Raw genomic sequence first — 23,456 nt, forward strand, 5'->3', positions numbered from 1 at the left:
AGCGTTACAGCCCGCTCCGGCTTGCCTGCGCGCACACTCCCACACCCACCCAGACCCACACGCTCCCCGCGGGGACAGCCCGGGCCCCGCAGAGCCGCGCACGCACTCCGTCCGGGGCCCGCACACGCCGCACCCGCCCCGCGCGGCGCCACCTACCTTTCCAGACAGCGGAGATGCGGGGTCCGCTCTTCGGGTGGCCTTGGGTGGCGGCGGCCGTCCAAAGCAGGCGCAGCAGCCGCAGCGGGAGCCGGGAGGCAAGGAGCAAAGTCTGAGCGAGGCGCCTGTGAGCAGAGGTGGTGACATCCCGAGGACCTGGAGCAAGAGGAGCCAGCCGCCCAGCCCCCGCGATCTCCGCGCGGAGAGGCGGAGTCAAACGCCTGACCTCACCCCGCCCCTCGCACCCCCCTCGCCGCGAGTGAGCGGTGCCAACGGCCCCGGGCCACCTTCGCCGCCACCCAGCCGGCCGGGGCCAAGACAGACTTGTGGTCTTCTGTGATCGATGGCAGGCCCTGTCCCCTCTGAGCCTCACTCACCCCCACCGCATGAAAGGGTTGACCTAGAAGCTGGGGGGTCTTAACAAACCAGCAGACAGGTCTAGTACCAGGTAACCTCACTAATGGCCAGCTAAGTGGTTTGGATCCTGAAAGTTGTTTCTCAGAGGACAGGCTGCCTTGAGTGGACATCACTTCCTCTGAGCCGATAAGCAGGAGCAAGATGCTTTCCCTTCAGGAGGCGGGCAGAGGGCAGGGGTCAGCACCCCATCTTTACTCTGCTGTGAGAAAACAGAAGTTTTTTAAAAAAAAATTTTATTTACTTGAGGGAGAGAGCACGAGCACACAAACGGGGAAAGGCAGAGAGAGAGGGAGCAGCAGACTCCCTGCTGAGCAGGGAGCACGAAGTGTGGCTCCATCCCAGGACCCTGGGATCATGACCTGAGCAGAAGCCAGATGCTTAACTGACTGAGCCACTCAGGCGCCCCAACAGGGGGTTTTCATCTTGGCCTGACTCCCTCCCCTCTCCCTGCTCCTCCCTTCCCCAACCAGCAGCCTTCTGGGCTGCCTCCCCCCAGCCAGCTGGTGTTTACTCAGAAAATCCAAACTCATTTCCATGTGAGTGGAGGGGGATATAATTAAGAAGGCCCCTTTTATTTTGTTGAGGTAGTTTCCTTCTATTGCTAGTTTGTTAAGTGTCTTTATCTTAGAAGAGTGTCAGATTTTGTCAGTGTTTTTTCTGTATTGAAATGCTCATGTGGTTTTTCCCCCTTTTGTTGACGTGGTATAAATGACATTAATAAATTTTTCTATGTTGAACTATCTTTGCATTGCAGGAATAAATCCCACTTGGTCATGGTGTATAATCCTTTTAATATGCTACTGAATTGTTTGCTAGTGTTTTGTTGAGGATTTTTGCATCAATGCTCATAAGGCATATTGGTCTGTAGTTTTCTTGTAGTGTCTTTGGTTTTTTTTTTTTTTTTAAGATTTTATCTATTTATTTGACAGACTAAGAGACAACCAGCAAGAGAGGGAACACAAGCACGGGGAGTGGGAGAGGAAGAAGCAGGCTCCTGGCGGAGGAGCCTGATGTGGGGCTCGATCCCAGAACGCCAGGATCACGCCCTGAGCTGAAGGCAGACACTTAACGATTGAGCCACCCAGGCGCCCCTGTCTTTGGTTTTGATAACAGTATAATGTTGCCCTTGTAAACTGAGTTGGGAAGTGTTACCTCCCCTTCGGTTTTTTGGAAAAGTTTGAGAAGGATTGGTATTAGTTCTTTAAATGTTTGGTAGAATTCACCAATGAAGCCAGAAAGTTCAGGGCTTTTCTTTTTTGGTTTGTTTGTTTTTTAAGCAAAGTGTGTTACTCAAAATTTCTCCACATGACCTAGTTGTCAGATATTGAGAGATTTGTGATTACTGATTCAGTCTCCTTACTAGTTATAGTTCTAATTCAGATCTATTTCTTCATGATTTAGTCTTGGTAGGTTTTGTGTTTCTAGGAATTTGTTCTTTTCATCAATGTTATCCAATTTGTTAGCATACAATTGTTCGCAGTACTCTCTTACAGTCTTTTTATTTCTGTAGAGTCAGTGGTAATGTCCCAACTTTCATTGCTGATTTGAGTAATTTGTCTTCTCTTTTTTTCAGTCCATCTAGCTAAAAGCTTGTCAATTTTGTTGATTGTTTCAAGGAACCAACCTCTGGTTCCACTGATATTTCTCTTCTGTATTTCGTTTCTCTCTGCTCTCATCTTTGTTATTTCCTTCCTTCTGCTAGCTTTGGGTTTAGTTTGTTCTTCTTTTTCTAGTCCTTAAGTTGTAAAGTAGGCTGCTGATTGGAGACCTTTCTTGCCTTTTAACATAAGTGTTCATAGCTATACATAATAAACAACAGAAAAGAAAGTCAAATCTCATACAAGATTATTATAAGAAAAAGAGAATAAGGAGAAGAATTCTATCCCTAAAGACAGTGAAAGCATACCAATGGGATACGAGCAAGAGACAGATATAAATGACAACCACCTACTTCAAAATGAACTAAAAGATCTTTCTTTCTTTTTTTCTTTTCTTTTTCTTTTTTTTTTAAGTAGGCTCCACACCCAGAGTGGAGCCCAACATGGGGCTTGAACTCACAACCCTGAGATCAAGTTCTGAACTGAAATCAAGAGTCAGTTGCCCAACTGACTGAACCACTCTGGCATCCCAAAATGAACTAAAAGATCTTAAGAAAAAGCACAGCATCAATTAGAACTAGGAAAGCTCAGAAATGAGGTGACAGAACTCAGGAAGGAACATTATAAATAAAAGAAAAAAAAAACCCAATACAAAATAGAGTCTAAACCAAAAGGGATGCAAGAAGGAATAAATACAACAGATAATACTGTGAGAGAAATATAAGGAGGAAAGGAGGAACATCTTAAAAATCAAAAAGAAAGATATAAAAAGATTGGAGAAAAAGCAACAAATATTGAAGAAAGACAAAAAAGATTCAACATATGAATAACAAGAGTCTCCTTAAGAAGCAAATCAGAGCAAGAGAACAGGACTATTTTAAAACTTGTAATTCAAAAAAGCTATCTTGAAATAAAAAAAAAAATTGATACTACATTTTAAAAGATCTTACCACATGCCTGAGAAGACTGACCTAGAACAAGCGACACCAAGACATCGTCTGGTAAAATCACAGGACCTTACAGAAAAAGAGAATTATTATTTTTTAAAATTTTATCTTATTTTTATTAGAGAGTGAATGCATCTGCACGTGCGTGTTAAGGAAGGAGGGGCAGAGGGAAAGGGAGAGAGAGAGAATCTTAAGCAGCTCCACACTCAGTACAGAGCTGAACCTGGGGCCTGATCTCACGACCCTGAGATCACGACCTGAGCCAAAATCAAGTGTCAGGCTGACTGAGCCACCCAGGCACCCCGAAAAGGAAAAATATTTGACTAAACTAGAAGTGAGTAAAAAGAGCAAACAAGTTGTAAGGGAAAGAAAATTAGGTTTTCATTATAAGAAAATGAATTATCTCAAGGAAAGAAAATGTGAGCCCAGAATTTTATGTTCAGAAAACTGAGTTTCGGGGCACCTGGGTGGCACAACGGTTAAGCGTCTGCCTTCGGCTCAGGGCGTGATCCCAGCATTCTGGGATCGAGCCCCACATCAGGCTCCTCCGCTATGAGCCTGCTTCTTCCTCTCCCACTCTCCCTGCTTGTGTTCCCTCTCTCGCTGGCTGTCTCTATCTCTGTCGAATAAATAAATAAAATCTTTAAAAAAAAAACAAACTGAGTTTCACATGTAAAGGCTATCGATATGAAAAAGCTCAGGGAATATTGTAAACCTTCCTGGGAAATCTAGTAGAGAATGAGTTACAGTTGTAAAAAACTAGTGGTGAGCACTAAACACAGAATTCTTTGGAAACTAAAAGTGCTAAAAGGAAGAAGGTAAAGTATTTAATGGTATAGATTCAGATAATATATAACATGTCTGTTGAAGTGGAGAATAGAGGGGTAGAGTGAAAAGTATATGCAAAAAAAATTTTAAACTTTCTCTTTAATTTAAAAATTTTTTTTAATTTTTATTTTTTTAAAGATTTTATTTATTTGAGAGAGAGAGAGTGAGCAAATGAGAGAGAGAGCGCACACAAGCAGGGAGAGAGGGAGACGGAGAAGCAGACTCCCCACTGAGCAAGGAGCCCAATGCAGGGCTCCATCCCAGGACCCAAGGATCATGACCCAAAGGCAGACCCCAACCAAGCCACCCAGGCACCCCAAGTTATTTTTAAAAATATTTTGTTTATTTATTTGACAGAGAGACAGAGAGAGAGAGAGAGAGAGAGAACAAACAGGGCGAGTGGCAGGCAGAGGGAGAGGGAGAATCAGGTTCCCTGCTCAGCAGGGAGCCCGATGTGTGGCTCAATCCCAGGACCCTGGGATCATGACCTGAGCTGAAGGCAGACACTTAACTGAGCCACCCAGGCACCCCTAAAAGTTACTTATTTATTTAAGCAATCTGTACACTCAATGTGGGGATCGAACTCATGACCTGGAGATGAAGAGTCTCAAGCTCTTCTGACTGAGCCAGCCAGGTGCCCCTTAAACGTTTAATAATTATATCGATGATGATTGTATTGCTATTTTAGAGAGTGTTGTTTATGTAATGTGGGCTAAAGTAAATGAGTAATTATGGATTACCCCCTATGTTCTTGAGAACTAGGATTTTCAATGTGGAAGACAGGAAATAAACATGCAATATAGAAAAGGTTACCAAAAAACCCTGCGGTCTTGAATTTGAAGTAGCAGTATAAACTTTTTATCTCTATGAATATAGATCTAGATATAAATTAGTATAGGTCTAGAGCTCTCTCTAGCTCTGACCACCAAAGCGGCTTAGAAATAATGATCAGTCTGGCAGCAATGAGCATCTCCAGTGCCGACTGTGATCTGGAAATACAATTTCCCCCTAAAAACCATTTGAGCTTCTTGAAAGAATAGCTCATTCGTGTGTCTGGGGCAGATGAGCCTGGAACTTTTGTCATGCCAGATAGTGTGGAAACCATCAAAAACTTCCAGGATTGTATGTTAGAAGGACTCAGCCTCAAGTTGAAGGGGCTCTACTGTGATAGTGCTATGAATTTCAACATGAGAAAATACAGCTAAATATACTGTGGAAAATGGGAGCCATTTTGATGAGCAGTAAAATTAAACAGGAGGAGAAGACTAGAAAAAAAGCGTGGTGTTGGATTAGAATTTGAAGTATTGGTGTTAAAACATATATAACTTACATTTACATATTTCATATACATATGAAATAGAAATACAGATGAATGAGTTTATGTGTGTAAACATTCATTTATTTCCTAGGTCTATCCACTGAGAGGGACTGGAAATAACTACATCCCAGTGGCAATAAACACACCTAGCATCCAGACTTGCCTTCTAAATACCATTCCCTACTAAAAGAAACCAAAGCCGTTTGGATTGATGACTAATAGGACAGACTGTCAAAATTTCCCACATCACTCATGAAAACAGCAGTGAGGGGGCGCTGGGTGGCTTAGTTGGTTGAACGTCCAACTCTTGATTATGGGTCAGGTCATGATCTCAGAGTCCTGGGTTCAAGCCCCGCTTTGGCTCCGTGCCCAGCTGCTTGAGATTCTTTCCCCCTGCCTCTCCCTCTCTACCCTTTCCCCACTTTTTGGCTTGTGTGCACGCGTACACTCTCTCTCAAATAAATAAACACATCTTAAAAAAAACCCAGCAGTCTCCATCTACCGGGGGCAGTTGAAATTTGAATTACATTTGTGGATTAACTATAGATAGTAGTACTGTATTAATATTAATTTCTTGATTCTGATAGGTTGTACTGTGGCTATGTAGGAGAGAATGTTTTCGTTTTCAGGAAGTACGCACTAAAATATTTAAGAGTAATGGGGCATCATGTCTGCAACTTGCTTTCAAATGGCTTGGGGATGGGGGTGGGAGAAGAATAATGTATCTAGAGACGGTGAGAAAGAATGAAAAGGTAAATGTTGTGAAATGTTAACAACTGGGGCTTCAGGTAAAGGTTAAAAGGGAGTTATTTTGTATTATTTTTGCAACTTGACTGTAAACTTCAAATTATTTTAAAATAAAAATGGGGGGTGCCTGGGTGGCTCAGTCGGTTGAGTGTCAGACTTGATTTTGGTTCAGGTCGTGATCTCAGAGTCCTGGAGTCCAGGCCTGTATCCCCCTCTGCACTCAGGGGGAAGTCTGCTTCTCTCGTCCCCCTCTGTCATTCCCTCTGCTCGCGCTTTCTCCCTCTATAAAATAAATAAATCTTTAAAAACAAATGGAAAAGTCATGTCGTCAAAGGCCACTTGAGCATATCGGGAAATATTTAGCTTACTCAACATATGCAGTATAATCTAAATTTTGTTGAATACATGCATTTATCTAAATCAATATAATTTTTAGAAGTATAAAAGAAGTTAACAATTGTCATCTATTAGTGATAGATCCATCTTAAAACAAAACAAATTTGGAGGACGTAAAATACCCGATATCAAGACCTATTCTGAAGCTACAGAAATCAAGTTGTATGGTATAGGCACGGGGATAGAAAAATACACCACTGAGATAGAATAATCAGAAATTGACACCTACAAAACAGTCACCTTATCTATGAAAAACTACCACTGAAATTCAGTGGGGACACGATAAAAAAAGTGCTAGATCAATTGATACTCATGTGGAAAATAGAAACCTTGATTCCTTATATCACTTTGCACATAAAAACTAATTTGAAATTAATCATGACTTAAATGTGACAGATAAAACTTACAGAAGATAACAGGAAAATATCTTCAAAGTTAGGGCAAAGAGGGGCGCCGGGGTGACTCAGTCGGTTAAGCATCCGCCTTAGGCTCAGGTCATGATCTCAGGGTCCCAGGATCAAGTTCCATATTGGGCTCCCTGCTCAGTGGAGAGTGTGCTTCTCCCTCTGTGCTCTTCCTCTCTCTCTCTCTCTCTCAAATAAATAAAATCTTTTTTTAAAAATTAGGGCAGGGGCGCCTGGGTGGCTCCATCATTAAGCGTATGCCTTCGGCCCAGGGCGTGATCCCAGAGTTCTGGGATCGAGCCCCACATCAGGCTCCTCTGCTGGGAGCCTGCTTCTTCCTCTCCCACTCCCCCTGCCTGTGTTCCCTCTCTTGCTGGCTGTCTCTATCTCTGTCGAATAAATAAATAAAATCTTAAAAATAAATAAATAAAAATAAAAAATTAGGGCACAGATTTCTTAAATGGGACATAGAAAGCACTATCCAACAATACAAAATTTCATAAATTGGAGTTATAAGAAATTCTTTAAAAACACCATTAAGAGTGTAAAAAAGCAAGCCACCGACTGGGAGGATATTCACAATACACATTCTTGACAAGGACCTACATTTGTGCAATTCCTAATTTCAGTGACAATACTTATTTCTAAAAGTTCTTTTTGGTTCTTCTGAAATATGCCTGTTCTTTTTCATCATGTCTTATTCTTAAAGGCTTGATATCTTCTTTAATGTCTTTAATAATTTAAATGTGCTTTACCAAGAGCCCCAGGACCATTTTTTAAACTGTACATTTTATTGTACATAAATTCTTTCTAAAGTGGACTTAACAAAACTTGTGGTAATACTTAAGATGACACTTTGTGCATCCTATCTGATTTTATTCTCACATCTTTAGTTTTGTATTTTTTATTCATATAGATCTGGGTTTTGTTGCTTTCTGTAAAAGAATACATTAGATTAAAAGATTTTAATTGTAGATGCTCAAATGACATGTTATTTGCCTTTTTTCCCCTATTAAATAGCAGACCTCGGCAAAATCAACTTAACTCATACAAAAGCCACCCAGCTACACATTTTCACCTGCCACTGAATCTTTAATCTCTTAATAGTGCTTCAGTTTCTGCAACTACTCATTGGTCGTAGTATACTACTGTTACTGTATGTTAAAATGCAGACCCTAGGACCAATTTTGGATGTTTCTGGGAAAGTCTGACCACAAACTTGCATAAAGTATAGACCTGGGGTTTCAAATTCTCAGGTAAGACTATTCTTTCACACATCAGGTCCTGCCCAACCAAGCAGAGAGAATTTTTCCTGTCTTCTCTTAGTGTTGATGCATCGTTTTTTGTTTTTTTTCAGTTTGCCCTTTGACATAGGGTGCAAACTTTTTAAAGGTTTCAATTTCATGCATCGGTGTGTTTCAATCTCTGAGGGGCTCAATGCTTTGGCCCTCCCAGACCATGCAGTCGGTTTGCTCTCCTCAATCAAGCTATCTTGATTAGTGGCTGCCCCAATCCCTGGCCTACGTTGGGATGTTCTGGAATTACACTTTAACGGTTATGCACACCAGATCAGCCTTCAGCTGCTATGATCAACTTCGTTAACTTCTTATATTTACCTGTTTTTTTCTTTCCTTAGTCCTTCATCCTCGAATAGAGTCCAATTAGAAGCAGCCCCTCTTCAACATTTTAGCGCTAATTTTAACTTCTGTGCAAACAATCCAATTCTAACCGTGCATCTAAAATAAGAAGTTTCTCTATGACAGTTCAGTGGAAATTCCTCTCCCCAAATTCAGTGGATGACTGTTCTATAAACCTCGCCACTGCGTGTTGAGGTATCAGGATCTCGACTTAGTAACACCCCTCCACGGTTTAGAGGGAGTCATCCCTCCCTTCCCCATGTGCCTCCACAGGCAGGTTGGCGATGAGAAGCACACAGAAGAGGCTGACTTCACCCGGGGGCACGCGATTTTCTAGGGGGAGGACGGCGACGTACCGCTGGCCGAGTCTGAGGAGATCGCTCGGGAAAGCGGCCTCGGGGGTGAGGGGGGCCAAGATCGCAGCGGGAGGGGATGCGGGCGGGCTTTCTCTCCCGCGGCGCCGTCACAGCCTGCCGTAGCCGACGGATTCTGCACGTTTCCCGGGCTGCGCCAGGCCCACGTCCCGCGACTCGGGCCCTGGAAGGCAGACAAGTACCAGGCCCGTCGCCCGCGAAAGCCGCGGAGATACCCTCCCGCGGGAAATTTCAAGTGGCCTAGAAGCCACGCCCTTCCCGTCAACCGGAAGCTTTGCCATTAGCTCCACTAGCCTACAGGGGCCTCAGAAGGGGCGGGGCTGCAGCAGAAACTGCAACTCCCAGAGTGCAGCGCAGGGCTTCCGGCTTCCGGCGAGTGGACCGNNNTGTGTTTACACCGGCGGCTCTGCGGCCGGGTTCCTTCCGCGGGACGGGTGAGGGCGCCGGGCCCCGGGCCGCGCGGGCTGGACGTGTGTTTACTAGTTAGCTGGTTCCGTGGGAGCGGTGGGGTCGTCACCTAAAAGATAGTGTCCCTGCCCCACTATTAGCGGTCTGTAACCTTGGGCCAGTGACTTCACCTTTCTGAGTTTCGGTTCCCTCGTTTGTAATATGTGGATGATAATAATGCCTGCCTCAGGGAACAATTGTGAGGATTAAATGTGATATGGTATATAAAAAGACCTATTTATTCTCATAAACCTGAACACTATTAAAGTAGATCGGTACCTTGAGGATTCCTTGGGGTCTGCTGTGCAGCCTCGAAGCCACATGGCCTTTAAAATTTTTTATTTTATTTATTATTATTATTTTTTTACAGTCTTGCCTGCTAGAGGCCTCTTTGGAAGCACTAATGATTATAACGAGGGCTTGCTTTGTCCTATGAGATTCCTCCGCCCTCTGAGTTCCTGATTCATTTTCTGGGCACATTTGCGAAGCATTGGGACAATAAAGGCAAAAATTCTAGTCTTTGCTTTCCAGGGCCTCCTAGAATGGGTTGGGGGTGGAGGGTTGAGAATTAAATAGGTATTTGTAACGCTTTGCCCTGAGGGAGTGTGAGAACTCAGAGGAAAGGGAGAGGGGACTGAAAATGTTGTATTTGAGTTGATTTTGGTTGGAGTTTGCTAAGAGACCTAAGAGAGGAGGAATACCTGCAGTGTGAGTGAAGGCTTCCTGGGGGTTGGACTTCGATGCTGGGGAGGTTAGGGTAGGGCAGGGCTCTGTTTGGGGAGGAAGGCCAGCAGAGGGAACAGAAAGAATGTTGTCATAAGCCAGGCTGTGGAGTTTAGACTTATTCATAGAAGTGGTTTGGAGTCATTGGAGGAGTTCTAAGCAGAGGAATGACTTGATAAGGTCTGTGTTTTAAAGCGATGATTAACTGTGGAGAACAAACAGATGGTTACCAGAAGGGAGCTGGGTGGGGGGATGGGTGAACTAGGTGATAGGGCTTAAGAATACATTTAATCAGGATGAGCAGTGAGTAATGTATAGAATTGTCAGATCGCTGAATTGTACACCTGAAAGGAATACAACACTGTATGTTAACTATACTGAGTTGAAAAAAATAAAGTGATGAGTTGGCTTGCGGCATGGATATTTGATAGGGAGAGAGGCAAGAGGCAGGGAGCTTGTTATAAAGCTATCGCAGTTCAAGAAGAGTTGATGAAGAAAATTGGAAATAAGGAGCATACATTAGGGAGAGGGTTGGATGATCTCATTAGAACCTCACAACATTCCTATTAGGTGAGGTGGTGTTTTTATGTCCACTTTAAAGATGAAGGAACTGAGGCCTAGAGAGCTGAAGTTTTGTGCTGTTTATCATAGGATGAGTAAGGAGAGGACCCCAGATTCTAGTTCTGGCCTCCCGATGTTGCATCCTGTGTTTTTCCAACAGTGTCACACTGAATTAGCTTTTATTCAACCCCTTGGTGGGGTGGGGGTGGTGTAGGGTGGTGGTCTGCGCTTTAACTACTAAGGCTTTGTTCCTTTACAGGGAGAAAGAGAGAGCGCGAAAGAGAGAGGATGTCTCTCTCAGATTGGCACCTGGCGGTGAAGCTGGCTGACCAGCCACTTGCCCCAAAGTCTATTCTCCAGTTGCCAGAGTCAGAGCTGGGTGAATACTCACTGGGGGGCTACAGTATTTCATTTCTGAAGCAGCTCATTGCTGGCAAACTCCAGGAGTCTGTTCCAGACCCTGAGCTGATTGGTGAGTCTCTGTGGACTGGGAATGGGCTGCTGCTCTGATCTCTTTCTGGGGAGGTACTTCTGGAATTACAAGGGTAAATTAAGAGTCTGGGATTTGTTGCCTCATCATGTTACCTGTCCGGGGAAGTGAGTCTTGTTGGGTGAATAGAAACACAAACCATGTAATAAAAGCATTGTTGCCATTTCAGTTGTGTGTTATACTGAGGTACTTTATCACAGAGTTCCTTAGCTATGACATGGAAGAGCAAGAATTTGGGGTAGACTAGAGAAGGAGGAGCGCATTGTCCGGGGAGGCCCCCAGTATGTGGTATTCAAGATGGGTTTTGAGGGATGATTAGAAAGATTTTTGATTGCTTGATTCGTTAGAGGAAAGGTAATGAAAAAGGAAAGGAGGATGGCAAGGGTATCCTAGGTGGAGGAAGAAGGAATTAAATTATAAACGTAATTTATAATAGCTGAGGGATCCGTTGGTTCATCCCTTTTTGTTGTTGCATTTTCCCATTCATTTAAATCGAGCAGTCTCCGGGATGTTAAGCTCTAGAGCTTTCCTGTGCATAGATTCTGTATTTTTTGACTTTGTACTAGCTAATGATTTTTATTAAAATCTATGTATTAAATAAGTGTACTTTTTTTTTTTAAAAGATTTTATTTATTTATTCATTCGACAGAGATAGAGACAGCCAGCGAGAGAGGGAACACAAGTAGGGGGAGTGAGAGAGGAAGAAGCAGGCTCATAGCGGAGGAGCCTGATGTGGGGCTCGATCCCAGAACGCCGGGATCATGCCCTGAGCCGAAGGCAGACGCTTAACCGCTGTGCCACCCAGGCGCCCCTAAATAAGTGTACTTTTTAAAGCAAGTATCATTCTCTGGCTACCTGTCCAATCAAGATAAGTTTCTTAGGGGCAGAAATCATCTACGTTGTTTTGAGGAGCAAAATATACATGGGCCGTTCTCTTTTTAGATCTGATATACTGTGGCCGGAAGCTTAAAGATGACCAGACCCTTGACTTCTACGGCATTCAGCCTGGGTCCACAGTCCATGTTCTGCGGAAGTCCTGGCCCGAGCCTGATCAGAAACCAGGTGAGTAAGGACCCTTCGATAGGGAGAGCCCTGTAATCTCTACAAGGAAAGGGTCTGCGTGTTCTTGAGGCATGGCCTGGGTGGAATAAAAAGGTGATTTACTGAGATGGTGATGGAGGATATCGGTATTACTTACTGGATTAGTCTCCCTTGATAACAGAGTGAGATTTTGGTCTACTTGCTGTCAACACCACTAACTGAAGGGGGTTTGTTGCTCCACTTTTTAAGTTTATTACCCACTGTTTCCTAGTGGGGTAGGGAGTGTGTGTCTGTTTAAACTCCTTTAGATTAACAGTTGATTTCTCAATGAACTTTGTATCTTTTTGTTGTTGTTGTTCTCATTAGAAAAAAGCTGGAAACTCCTTGTGCTCCTGTAATGATGTAGTTAGTCCTCCTTCGCAAATCTTCCCACAAGTGGCCCTAGGCGGTGATTTATTCGGTCAGGCCCCCCCCTGCTAGCCTAGTAATGTATTTTCCTGAAGCTTGAAAATAACAGTATTGAAGTAGTTCTTGGAGTAAACTTTCAAGACCTTTAATGCCTTTTTGATTTATTAATAAAAGGTGCTGCTTAGAATTCATAATTTAAATTTTCTGTGTTTTAAAAGCTTCCCCAAGGATAAAGCTAAGCTGTATAAAAAGATTAGCTTTGTGAAACTGGCAGTTTGACATGTTTTTGTACGTTCATGATTGCTGTGATTGGTTATCAGCTTGAAATTTCTCCTCTTTTCAATTCTAAACGTAAAGGACAAAGGATCTCCTTTTGTCCACTCATGGGAAGTGAGAAAGAGAAAGGCAGCCTCTGACATTCAGGGGTTGGCCTGGCCCTCAGCGAGGCCTTGAAACATGAACAGTTTCACAGATCACCAACATCTATAAGGCCACCCACTCTGAGAAAGTAATGGATCAAGACAACAATAAGATCCCTCTCGTTTCTTAACAGAGACAAAACCCTGAACATTGCCTGCATCACAAAAATGACCCCATATCCCTGTCTCTGGCTATCATGAGTGACAGCTCCCTCTTTACTAGTTACAGCTTCAGCCTTGCTCTGGTTTCCTTCCTTCTAGGTAAGAATTGTTAAGATATCCAATCATAAAATCACCCCCACTTCCTGACAGCATTCAACCCGGAACACAGCCCTGCTTCTTTAAATGTCCCCCCACATCACAGCCAAAGCCCAGATCCTGCGTCTTCTCTAACATCATCTGGTCGAGATGCCCACACTTCCCGTGGTATGCATCCTCCTCTCTGTACAGAGCAGTAAACCCAACGCGGTCCACTGCAGGTGTGCCCCTCTGGTCTTTGGCTGGAGGGCACTGCCAGAAGGAAAGTAACATTTGTTGCTCCTTCGAGCCAGATTGTTTCTCTTTGATATCCCATTTAATCATTAGACCTGCAGGCCAGATGACAGCATTAGCATTTTATAGATGAAGAAAAGGAGCTTTAGAGAAGGTATTTATTGGGGCACCTAGGTGGCTCAGTCGGTGAAGCATCTGCCTTCGGCTCAGGTCATGATCTCAGGGTCCTGGGACCGAGTCCCTCATCGGGCTTCCTGCTCGGTGGGGAGCCTGCTTCTCCCTCTCCCTCTGCCCCTCCCTCTGCTTGCATGCGTGCACGAGCGTGCTCTCTCTCTCTCAAATAAATAAATAGAATCTTAAAAAAGAAAAAAGAAGGTATTTATTCAAGGTCACCTACTTAGGAAGTGAGTGCAAGAGCTGGGATGTGAATCAGGTTTTCCTGGCTCCTGAGCCCACGTTCTTTCCACTGGGCTGGCTGCCTCCCACTTCCAAAGAGTGAGACTGCGATTAGCTCAGAGGTGTTGTAGAGACAACCATAACTCTTAGCCGATTGCTGGCTTAAGCTATTAAGAGTCCTTTTCCTCCTTCCTTTGGCCTGGAGATTTCTTTTTGAAACAAAGGCATGTTTTATTGGCGTTGAGAATAAACTCAGATCCGAAAAGAAACGTATCATGATGGCATTTTGGATATTTTATCCTTGAGTGCTCTTATAAAAGGAAGCACATTTCTTGATCTCCCCCTAGATTAGCGCCTGTAGGAGGAGAACCTGTCAGTCCCTTCCTTCCCACCTGGATCCCTTTGATGGTTTCTGTGGCAGGTTACAAATCTCTTCAGGATCTCACTTTGCCTGCTATTCCAGCAGCGACATGTACCCTGAGCTCCAGCCACAAAGACCAACTTGCTGTTCTGTCAAAGCACTTCATTGTTTCATGCTCCCATGACTTTGCACATGTTCTCACTTAAGCTTAGGACTTTCTCCCACTAGTAAACATCTGCTTTGCCTTGAACACCCTCTCAGATGGCCTCCCCTGGGAAACGGCTCTGTGTCCTAGGCTGCCCTCTGCACGAGGGCTGTCTGCCTCCGGCTCCAAGTGCTCTAACGGAGGTCCACATCTCTGCAGAGCGCCTCAGCACGCTATTTTATCATGGGGTGTTTGTGGGTTTGATCTAGTCTCGCTGCTTCCCCTGTCCCAAGAGTTCCTTGTTGTGGCAGGGGAGTCGTATCTTTTTGCCTTCCCGTGCCTTTCCCCAAACCAGGCCTGGAGTAAATTGCTTAGTACATGTTTGTTGAATGAATAAATTGGGTAATTCACTTAAGATGAATATTTTTTGAAAGACACCACTGTCCTGATTAGAAGCATAGGTAAGGACATGGTTGCTGCCCCAGACCCCGGGGTACCATTCCCCTTGCTTTGGGATGGGGGCCCCTGGAGTTGGGCAGTACACAGTGTGTATAATCACAACTAGCTGTCCTAGGTGAAGAGAACCACACTTAAAAGTGTGATCCCGTGTGGACTTCCTACTTCCTCGCCCTCCTTTTACCCAGATTTCTTCACCTGTGAAATGGACTGATGTCCTAAATAGTGAAGTAACCAAGTAAACTAAGACAGCTGCTGAACTTTCCCATGTATGGAATGAATCCTAGTGTCCAAAGATCAGAAGGGAGCTTTGAGTCTCAGCGAAGCACTTGCGATGGGGCATGTAATACAAGGTTGTTAGAGAACCCTAGGAGCACAGTGTGGTTTTTTGGGTCGTTCTAATACATTTTTTTAAAAATTCAAAATAATATAACTGAAGTCTGAAAGAAGATATCAAAGAGGAAACAATCAGCCTTGATCCTGCCACCCTTCCTAAGTTCTGTTCTTCCCTCTGTCCCCTTCCAGCCCGGGACCACGTGCACGTGGACACATTTTACGTAGTTTTACTAGAGAACATATGTACAACTCTGTGTTCTATTTCTCTCCCTTAACATATTGTGTCAGCATCGCTCTGTGTTGTTCAGATGGCTTTTGGTACTTATTTTAAATCTCTGTAGAAAAGTCTACCGAGTGGATTATACCGTCCCCCTTGCAAATGTAGGAAGTCTAGAATTCCCGCAGTGGGGGATCGATCAGAACCGTCTCTTCCATGTGGGTAGATTGACCTCTGCCGGAACTGGAATCTCTTTGTTTTAGATACAGGAGAGGCTTAAAAGAGAGCGCGGGTTTTCACATCTGTGGCCTCGGTGGGTGTTTCTGCACCGGCGCGCGTGTGCTTAGCGGGGCGCTGAGGGAGCGCGCGGGAATGCTGCTCTGCCTTTGCCCAGGGCCAGGGCCGGCTTGTAGGTAACTGAGTGTCTTGTCCCCAGAACCTGTGGACAAAGTGGCTGCCCTGAGGGAGTTCCGGGTGCTGCACACTGCCCTGCACAGCAGCTCCTCCTACAGGGAGGCGGTGAGTGCGTGCCGAGGCCCCTTCCCGAGCCTCTTGCCCGGATGGCGGGAGAGGGTGAGGGTGCGAATGCTGGTGAGTGGTGTAGAGTGGGAGCCGGCAGCCCGTTGCCATGGCTACCAAGAGTTCCTCAGGGAGTTTTTGTCATGCCTGTGGGTCTCAGTAGGGCCCTATCATCCCCCAAAGAGGCGCTCTCAGCTAGGTGTTGTTGATTCCCTCTAATGGTAATGGTACCACCTCTCCTGATATTGGCCTCATGGCATGAATGTAGTTGCAGCCAGCGGATCCACATACTGTTTCTGCTGGGCCTCGTTCTTTGACTTTCCGCTGAATTGCCTGCCCACTGCTCCTTACCTGGATTTCCTCACTGGGAAAATGCGCTGAGGTGTCTCTGTAGGAGAATTGATAAGCCAAATTAATAGAGCTGCAAATTTCCCAATATGTATGCAGACAAAATGATAATTTTACAGAGATTGAAAAGGGCTTTTGGGACCTAGAGGAACGTTTGCTCCTGGGCTCCTAAAGAGAGCTTTTATTTTGGAAGCATTAGAACTGTAGATGAGGGAAAAGAATAGAAATGGAAGGTTTACTCTGATCTTGCTTTTTTTTTTTAATTGTTTACCCTCTAGTAAGCCACAATCTTAGAGCAAAAAGAGGTTCGTCTGTTCCTGGGGCTGTGGTTCCGTTGTGGTGGTGTGTGCGCGAGCTTGTAGCGGGAGGGAGCCCTTCAGCAGCGTGCGGGTGTTAGCTGAGTGGATTGGGCTAGTCGAGTGCTCAGCCCCCCCATTTCCCCTGCAGGTCTTCAAGATGCTCGGCAATAAAGAGTCTCTGGATCAGATCATCGTGGCCACCCCAGGCCTCAGCAGTGACCCTATAGCTCTCGGTAAGTGCCGGAGGAAATGGGAGTTGTTGGAGAAGGAGAAACCAGGGGAAGGCAATTACCATCTTGTCCAGAATCACCGGTCTTGTTGGGGGAGGAGGGACACCAAGACGCATTCCCTATATCCAGCCCTCGGAGAGCGGTCAGTGCCACCGAGAAATCATGGCCTACCTAACGTCAGAAATGAGACGTGAGGATGCCAAATGGGGGCAGCAGTAAGCCCCCAGCAGGGAAGACTTCCTGCACTCATTGGTGGCTTAGGGAAGAACCCAGACGTATGGGGAAGAGAGGCTGGCGTGTTAGTCCGAGGCGTGTGACCTAAGTGCAGGGGGAGGCAGTGAGAGGGGCACAAGATGGAGAACACCTGGCTTGTGCTTCTTGGTGCTTCGTTTACCGTCTTCTCATGGGAGCTGCTTTGTGATCCTATGTCCCTCTCGAGCCGGTTGTTCTGAGGCCTACAGCCTCTTTACCCTCCTGGATCTGGCTAGATTCCCAGTCTCTGAGGTGAGCCCTGTTCTCCTTCAGGTGTTCTCCAGGACAAGGACCTCTTCTCTGTCTTCGCTGATCCCAGCATGCTTGATACGTAAGTACACCCATCTTATTAAAGGGTCCCCTATTCCTCCCCAGATGGTCGGCCCAGAAACCTCATTGTCGTCCAGGATTCTGCTCTTTGAGCCCAACCTCATCTATTCCTGAGTCCACCTGTGAAGTATGTCAGTCAGGAGGTGAGAAAGAGCAGGGGCTACTGGTAGACCTACAAAGCTCAAGGGCAAGGACACATGGAGATGTGGAGACAAAGCAGCGTTCTGAGGGCGGTGGCTCTGCGGGCCAGGCTCAGTTCAGCTCTCTTTCTGTAGACATGGAGGAGTCTTGGAAATACTTAAGGATGGGGAAAGAAGCAGATGCATTGATCCCTAAAATTTTAGAGCCAGAAGGGACACAGTAAAGTTCATATCCCTTATTCTGCAAGTGAAGAAAATGGCCCAACCCCGGGAAGAGAAGGGTCCTCCCAGAGATTTCCCAGAGGAAAGTTGAGATGGAGTCGAGACTGGAGAAGGACCCCTGAGCCTCCTAGACTGTGCATGTCCCATCATGCCTTGCGAGGGGCAGGTGAACATCTGCAGTGGACCCTCGGACCACAGACCTTGCAGCTGTTGCTGGGGGCAGAGCAACAGGAGGACAGAGCCAGGCAATGGGAGGTGCTGAGGAATTCAAAGGTGGGCACGGGCAGTGTGATTGTCTGGAGGGCACCCAGAACCTCTGTCATGCCCAGGGTGCTCGGTCCTTCCTGGTCACCCTCTGTTTCTTCCCACCTCTGTCCCAGGTTGGTGCCTGCTCACCCAGCCCTGGTCAATGCCATTGTCCTGGTTCTGCACTCGGTGGCTGGCAGCACCCCACTGCCGGGAGCCGACTCCTCGTCACGGAGCGCGACCTCCAGCTCGTACCGGGACATGCCAGGTGGGCCCCAGGGCAGTGTAACGTAAGCCCCCCTGGGGAGCCGGCCCTGGCCCAGGGATTTGCTTTACTCAGCAGCTATGTATAGCGCTGGCAGAGGGCGTTCCTTGGGAACTCTCGGTTTGAGTCAGGGAGTGCATCTGTCCTGTAATTTTCCAAGGGGAGGGATGAAAATGTGAATTTGGAGAGTATCTGAGCTGAGATTCTGGAGCTACGCCTGTGCCTTTCTGTTCTTCCTCCCCAAATCTGTTCTCCCTCCTCCAGGTGGCTTCCTGTTTGAAGGGCTCTCCGACGACGAGGACGACTTTCACCCAGTAAGTGGCCTGGCTGCTTGCCACTGAGGAGGTGGTGCCAGGGATGTGCCTCTCCCTGGGACTTGGCACACCCAAGCTAGGAGGTGGTCTTAACCCCTTTAGTGGCCAGTCTTGGCCTACTCTTCCCTTCTGAGCCTGGCAGCCGCTCAGGTGGTTCCTGTAGCAGGGGCGGGGTTCATCTGGGACTGTCACAGTGCCACCTCCCTGAGTGCCTCCCTTCTCCAGAGCTCCAGGTCCACGCCCTCTAGCAGCACCCCCAGCTCGCGCCCAGCCTCCCTGGGGTACAGTGGAGCTGCCGGCCCCCGGCCCATCACCCAGAGCGAGCTGGCCACCGCCCTAGCCCTGGCCAGCACTCCGGAGAGCAGCTCTCACACGCCGACTCCTGGCACCCAGGTACGGAGGGAGGCCCTGAAGAGGGAGGCCGGGCCCTCCGGGGAGAAGCTCCCTAGCGGTACTGACCCTGGTACTCCATCTGGTTTGGGAGCCATGGTGGGGTTCTCAGGGCAGCTTGGTTGACCTCCCCCCACCCCTTGCCCTTAAGGCTCAGCCTCCGGGGTTCAGTATAGTCCAGAATTCCTTGCCCTCAGAAGAACCTCCCCTCATACAATGTGCCCTTCTTCATCCCTGATGGGGCTCAGCCATCCAGCTTAAGTGTTCCTGGTAATCGTCACTCTAGCTGCCAAGGGCATCTCTGCCAGTGCTGGGGTCCTAGGCTAGGTCAGGGGCTTGATTCCATTTCCCTGGAGCAGAAGAGGATAGAATCTTTCCTGGCCACAGTGAGCTTTTAGTTACCCCTGTGTGGTTATCTCCTGTAGGTCTCTGTTGGGAGGCAGTAGTTGGGTCCCCTAGGGACCCACGATGGCGTGCTGTGACAACAGCTGGTATGGGCTGGAAGATTGAGGTGGCTCTGAGGGTGGCACTGACTGCTGATTCGTCTCTAGGGCCATTCCTCGGGGACCTCTCCGATGTCTTCTGGGGTCCAGTCAGGGACGCCCATCACCAATGATCTCTTCAGCCAAGCCCTACAGCATGCCCTGCAGGCCTCGGGGCAGCCCAGCCTTCAGGTCAGTTTTCCCTCCTCCTGGTGTCCTAGTTACTGGCGACTTCTTAGCTACTTTGGATAGTCAGCTTCTTTCTGCTCTCCAGAGGGCCTTCTTCACTTTAGAAACAGCTGGGGCATGGCGGGTGACAGGAGAGGCTGTTTCCAGCAAGGGCTGTTGTCCCTGTGGCTTCCACTCCTGTAGCTTGTGACTGTGGCCTGACTCCACTGACTGCGTAGCTTGGATACTTGGGGCAGTTTGAGTCAAGGAGTCATTCATTCATTCCACGAGCATTGACCGAGTGTTGAGTGCATATATACCAGACCTGGGTCCAGCTCCTGGGGCAGAGACAAGCCATCATCATCCCTGCCATGGAGGTGTACCAAGCAGAGCTGATTGTCAAAGAATTAGTTAGATGTTAGCCAGGTGGGGAAGGAGGTATTTGGATGGGAGGATGGTGTCCACGCAGAGGCAGCCACCTGTAGAGGTACATGTGACATACCCAAGCCTACAGGCCAGAAGGCAGTGTCCTTGTGGAGAAGATCCTAGATGGAGACAGTGAAAAGGGGAGCGGGAGCCCGAGCATGAAGGCCTGGATTGCTCGGGTAAGGACACCAGCCTGGGTTCTGCAGTCAGCAGGGAGCCATGGAAGGTTTTAAGCAGGGAAGGCTACCATCAGTGCTCTGCTTCCTGGGAGGGTCACCCTAGCAGCTAAGTGGAAGGCCCTAGGGACCGATGTTTGCTTGCATATCTTCGTGCATGAGCTGTCTGCTGCACTCTGTTTCCTTTGCTCCTCACCTGAGCCTGGGGGTGAGTAGCATTTCTGGAACTTGTCCAGGGTCATGAAGCCATCCAATGGGAAAGACAGGGTTCAAGCTCCTGTGGTTTTCTCTAGACCGCGTGGCCCTGGTGGACGGTGAGGGGAACAGGAACAGGACCCAGGGACAGCTTGTCTTCTCTGTTCCTTTGTCTTCCCCAGCTAGATGCCTCCTCACTCTGCTGTCCAGCTCAGGAGCTTTCACTGGCTCCACCTGGCCTGTAACTGAGGCCGAGTTGGTTAGTGTGGTTTTTGAAAAGCCCTCCACGCCTCACCCTTGCGTGCCCGCCTCTTGAATTTGCATGTCATCCCCGCTGCCTTCTCTTCCCACGTGTGAGCACATTGTCTTCGCTAAGTTGTGCACTTCCTTCTTCATGAGGTACAGGTATTATTAAGCTTTGCAAGTACTGAAAGAAAATGTGGGTTAATTTCTTTAAACCTTTATAGTAGAAGAGTTCTTTTGTAGCTGAGGGTCAAAATCCAGGAGCCATTACATGAAGAGGAATACATTTTGAGTTTGTAAGTGAACATTTCTGCACAGCAAACCAAACCAACCAAACAAACAAAAAACAGGCAAAGTCCTGAAGCCTAACGCACTGGGAAAAAGTCTGTAACACATTATCAGGCAAAGGGCAAACTTTCCTGGTATGGAGAATTCTAGTAATTTGGAATTAAGAACTCCATAGAAAAATGGGCAAAGGGCAGGAGCAGACTCTTTGTGGAAAGGAAATACTGACGGCCTTAAAGCCCTGTGACTCCTTAGAGCCCCATTTCTTGGAATTCATCCTGGAGATGGAGGTACGTGCATGTAGAAAGTGACGTTTGCACAGAGGCAGTCACTGCGGCGTCGTTGGTGACGGCAAAAGGTTGGAAACAGCGTGGTTACGGTACGTTTTAGGACGTCCATGAGTTGGAATATCGTACAGTTATTAAAACGTCTTTACTTAGGGATGCCTGGGTGGCTCAGTCAGTTAAGCGTCTGCCTTCGGCTCAGGTCATGATCCCGGGGTCCTGGGATCGAGCCCCACATCAGGCTCCTCTGCTCAGTGAGGAGTCTGCTTCTCCCTCTCCCTCTGCCCCTCCCCCCGCTTGTGCTTTTTCTCTCTCTCTCTCTCAAATAAATAAATAAAATCTTTAAAAAGAAATAAATAAAGAAGTCTTTACTTCGTGGCATAGAGAGATCAGCGGGATACATTATGTTGGAAAAAAGTGGGAGGGGTTGCTGAATGTAGAACAAGGGTCTCAGAAAAGGGTAGATATAAGGATACATATTTGTATTCTCTCAAAAAGTAAAATAGGTTCTCTGGGGTGGGAATGGGAGTGGATAGAGTGAGACTTTTCACTCTGCATCATTCTCAGAAACAAAACTAATTTAAAAATGTACGCCTTCCCCCCATTTCGTGTGTACGTATCTGTCGGTCTATACATAGAACGGGAGAAAGAAAGTCGTTTAATTTTTTGAAATTTAGACTGTGAGTAATCTGCGCCTTCTCTTTTGATCTTTATGGTGACATTTTCCTTTTTTTAATTGGGAAAACTTCTCGTTTGTTCTCTAAAGCCTCCAGCCCCTCTGACTTTGCTGTGGGAACCCACCTTCCGCTCTGCCCCTGAGCGGGGGTTCGTAGGGTCCCAGCTGACGGCTTCTGCCCGCTCCTGTCTTTCTGCAGAGCCAGTGGCAGCCTCAGCTGCAGCAGCTGCGGGACATGGGCATCCAGGACGACGAGCTGAGCCTGCGGGCCCTGCAGGCCACTGGTGGCGACATCCAAGCGGCCCTGGAGCTCATCTTTGCCGGGGGAGCCCCATGACCTCCTGTTCCTTCTCACCCCCCCAGCAAACTGCCAAGCTGGCTGCCTATGGGAGGCACTCCTGCAGGTGCCCCATCTCTCCTCTCCCCAATACATCTGATGGTTGACCTTCCGCCTTGTCCGTTGCGTGGCCCTTCTGGCTGATCTGAGCTGGTGGAGGCAGGGGGGCAAGCATGGCATGTGGGACTTGGTGTGTGGCTCGCCCCCGCTTCTGAGCCCTGGGTGGAAAATGTTAGACCCATGTCATGGGATGTTGTGTGATGCCCATACTGTCTTTCAGGAGAAGTTTCCCATGATAGCCCCAGACCCTTTGGTACTTTGGGGTGTTGTGGCATCCTCAGGACATGGCCAAGGCTGGAGCAAGGCTGCCACCCAGTGTCCAGGGTGGCTGCTGTATGGTCGCTGTGGCCAGAGGAGGCGTGTGCTTCTGAGATGACCCCAGGCTGGGGAGTGGCCAGGGGTACGTTTACTGGGAGCAGGTAGGGCAGCTTGCCTTCCCACAGGCTTCCAGAAGATTCTGTGTCCCTCTCCTGGCCTAGTTTGCCCAGGCAGTCTTTGCCACTGATGCTGTAATGACGGCAGACTCCAGGCCTCAGAGCGGTGCCAGGAGGCAGGGCCCTCTTCTCTGTCCTGAAGGCGTAAATACAAGAGCAGTTAAATAACAATACTAAACAACAACACCAACACGAACAGGGCTCAGCTTTCATCTTGAAGAGAGGGCACCAACCCCCAAGCTGCCGCTCCATCTGCCTGAGCTCTCGTTCCCCTTGGCACAGCGTTTCCTACTGCGTTGCAGACACGTCCAAGTTGAGCGAGTGGGTTTCATGTGCCTTGAGTACTTTGTCACATCCTTCTCCTCAGATGGTGTTTCAGTGGAAAGGAGCTCAGAGGTCTGCTCCTGCCCTGTGCCTTCGGCAGACGTTCTGTCCGCAGCATCCACAGTCACGGTCCTTCAGCTTCTGCTTGTCACTTCCTGGGACAAGAGGTCTCCCCCGTCCTAAGGACTGCCTCCTCTGTCCTTTGTTCCCCAGAGCGTTTGGCCTTTAGTCCCACAGACAAGCCTGCCGCTCTCTGCTCTGCTAGCGTGGCTCTAGTTACGGAGAGGAAGGGCAATTCCCTTGCCCCTTTGGCTTCTGTTCGTGTTGGTACCCAGCACATCCTGGTCTCTCTGTGTGACTTCCCATTTATCAGGGATGCTCTTAAAAAGAGGTACTTGGTGGGGGGGGACCCACAGTTCCAGATATGGCCTGAATAGCACATTGTTCTCTCCCTCCGCCAGAAAACGTGAAGTCTTGCTACATTCCCCTCTCAGTCC

General features: G+C 47.4%; 1 protein-coding gene and 1 long non-coding RNA gene across 3 annotated transcripts in view; one reads left to right on the forward strand and one right to left on the reverse strand.

Annotated features, from left to right (window-relative positions):
- Window positions 1-789, reverse strand: part of LOC103678995 — a 47,389-nt gene extending 46,600 nt beyond the window's left edge. For both annotated transcript variants that reach the window (XR_005838127.1, XR_005838126.1), the window contains exon 1: window positions 157-789. This is a non-coding gene — a long non-coding RNA (uncharacterized LOC103678995). The remainder of the gene's footprint in view (window positions 1-156) is intronic.
- An 8,346-nt stretch (window positions 790-9,135) lies between these two features.
- On the forward strand, window positions 9,136-22,253 carry UBL7 (ubiquitin like 7). Its single transcript, XM_008708487.2, has 11 exons — window positions 9,136-9,256; window positions 10,813-11,025; window positions 11,986-12,105; window positions 15,751-15,833; window positions 16,629-16,713; window positions 17,236-17,293; window positions 18,035-18,168; window positions 18,430-18,479; window positions 18,705-18,872; window positions 19,421-19,543; window positions 22,004-22,253. The coding sequence occupies exons 2-11, from the start codon at window positions 10,842-10,844 to the stop codon at window positions 22,139-22,141; spliced, it is 1,143 nt and encodes a 380-aa protein (XP_008706709.1). The 5' UTR covers window positions 9,136-9,256; window positions 10,813-10,841; the 3' UTR covers window positions 22,142-22,253.
- Window positions 22,254-23,456: the final 1,203 nt, after the last annotated feature.

The sequence above is a fragment of the Ursus maritimus genome, unplaced genomic scaffold (assembly GCF_017311325.1).
Source record: "Ursus maritimus isolate PB19 unplaced genomic scaffold, ASM1731132v1 scaffold_27, whole genome shotgun sequence".
NCBI lineage: Eukaryota > Metazoa > Chordata > Mammalia > Carnivora > Ursidae > Ursus > Ursus maritimus.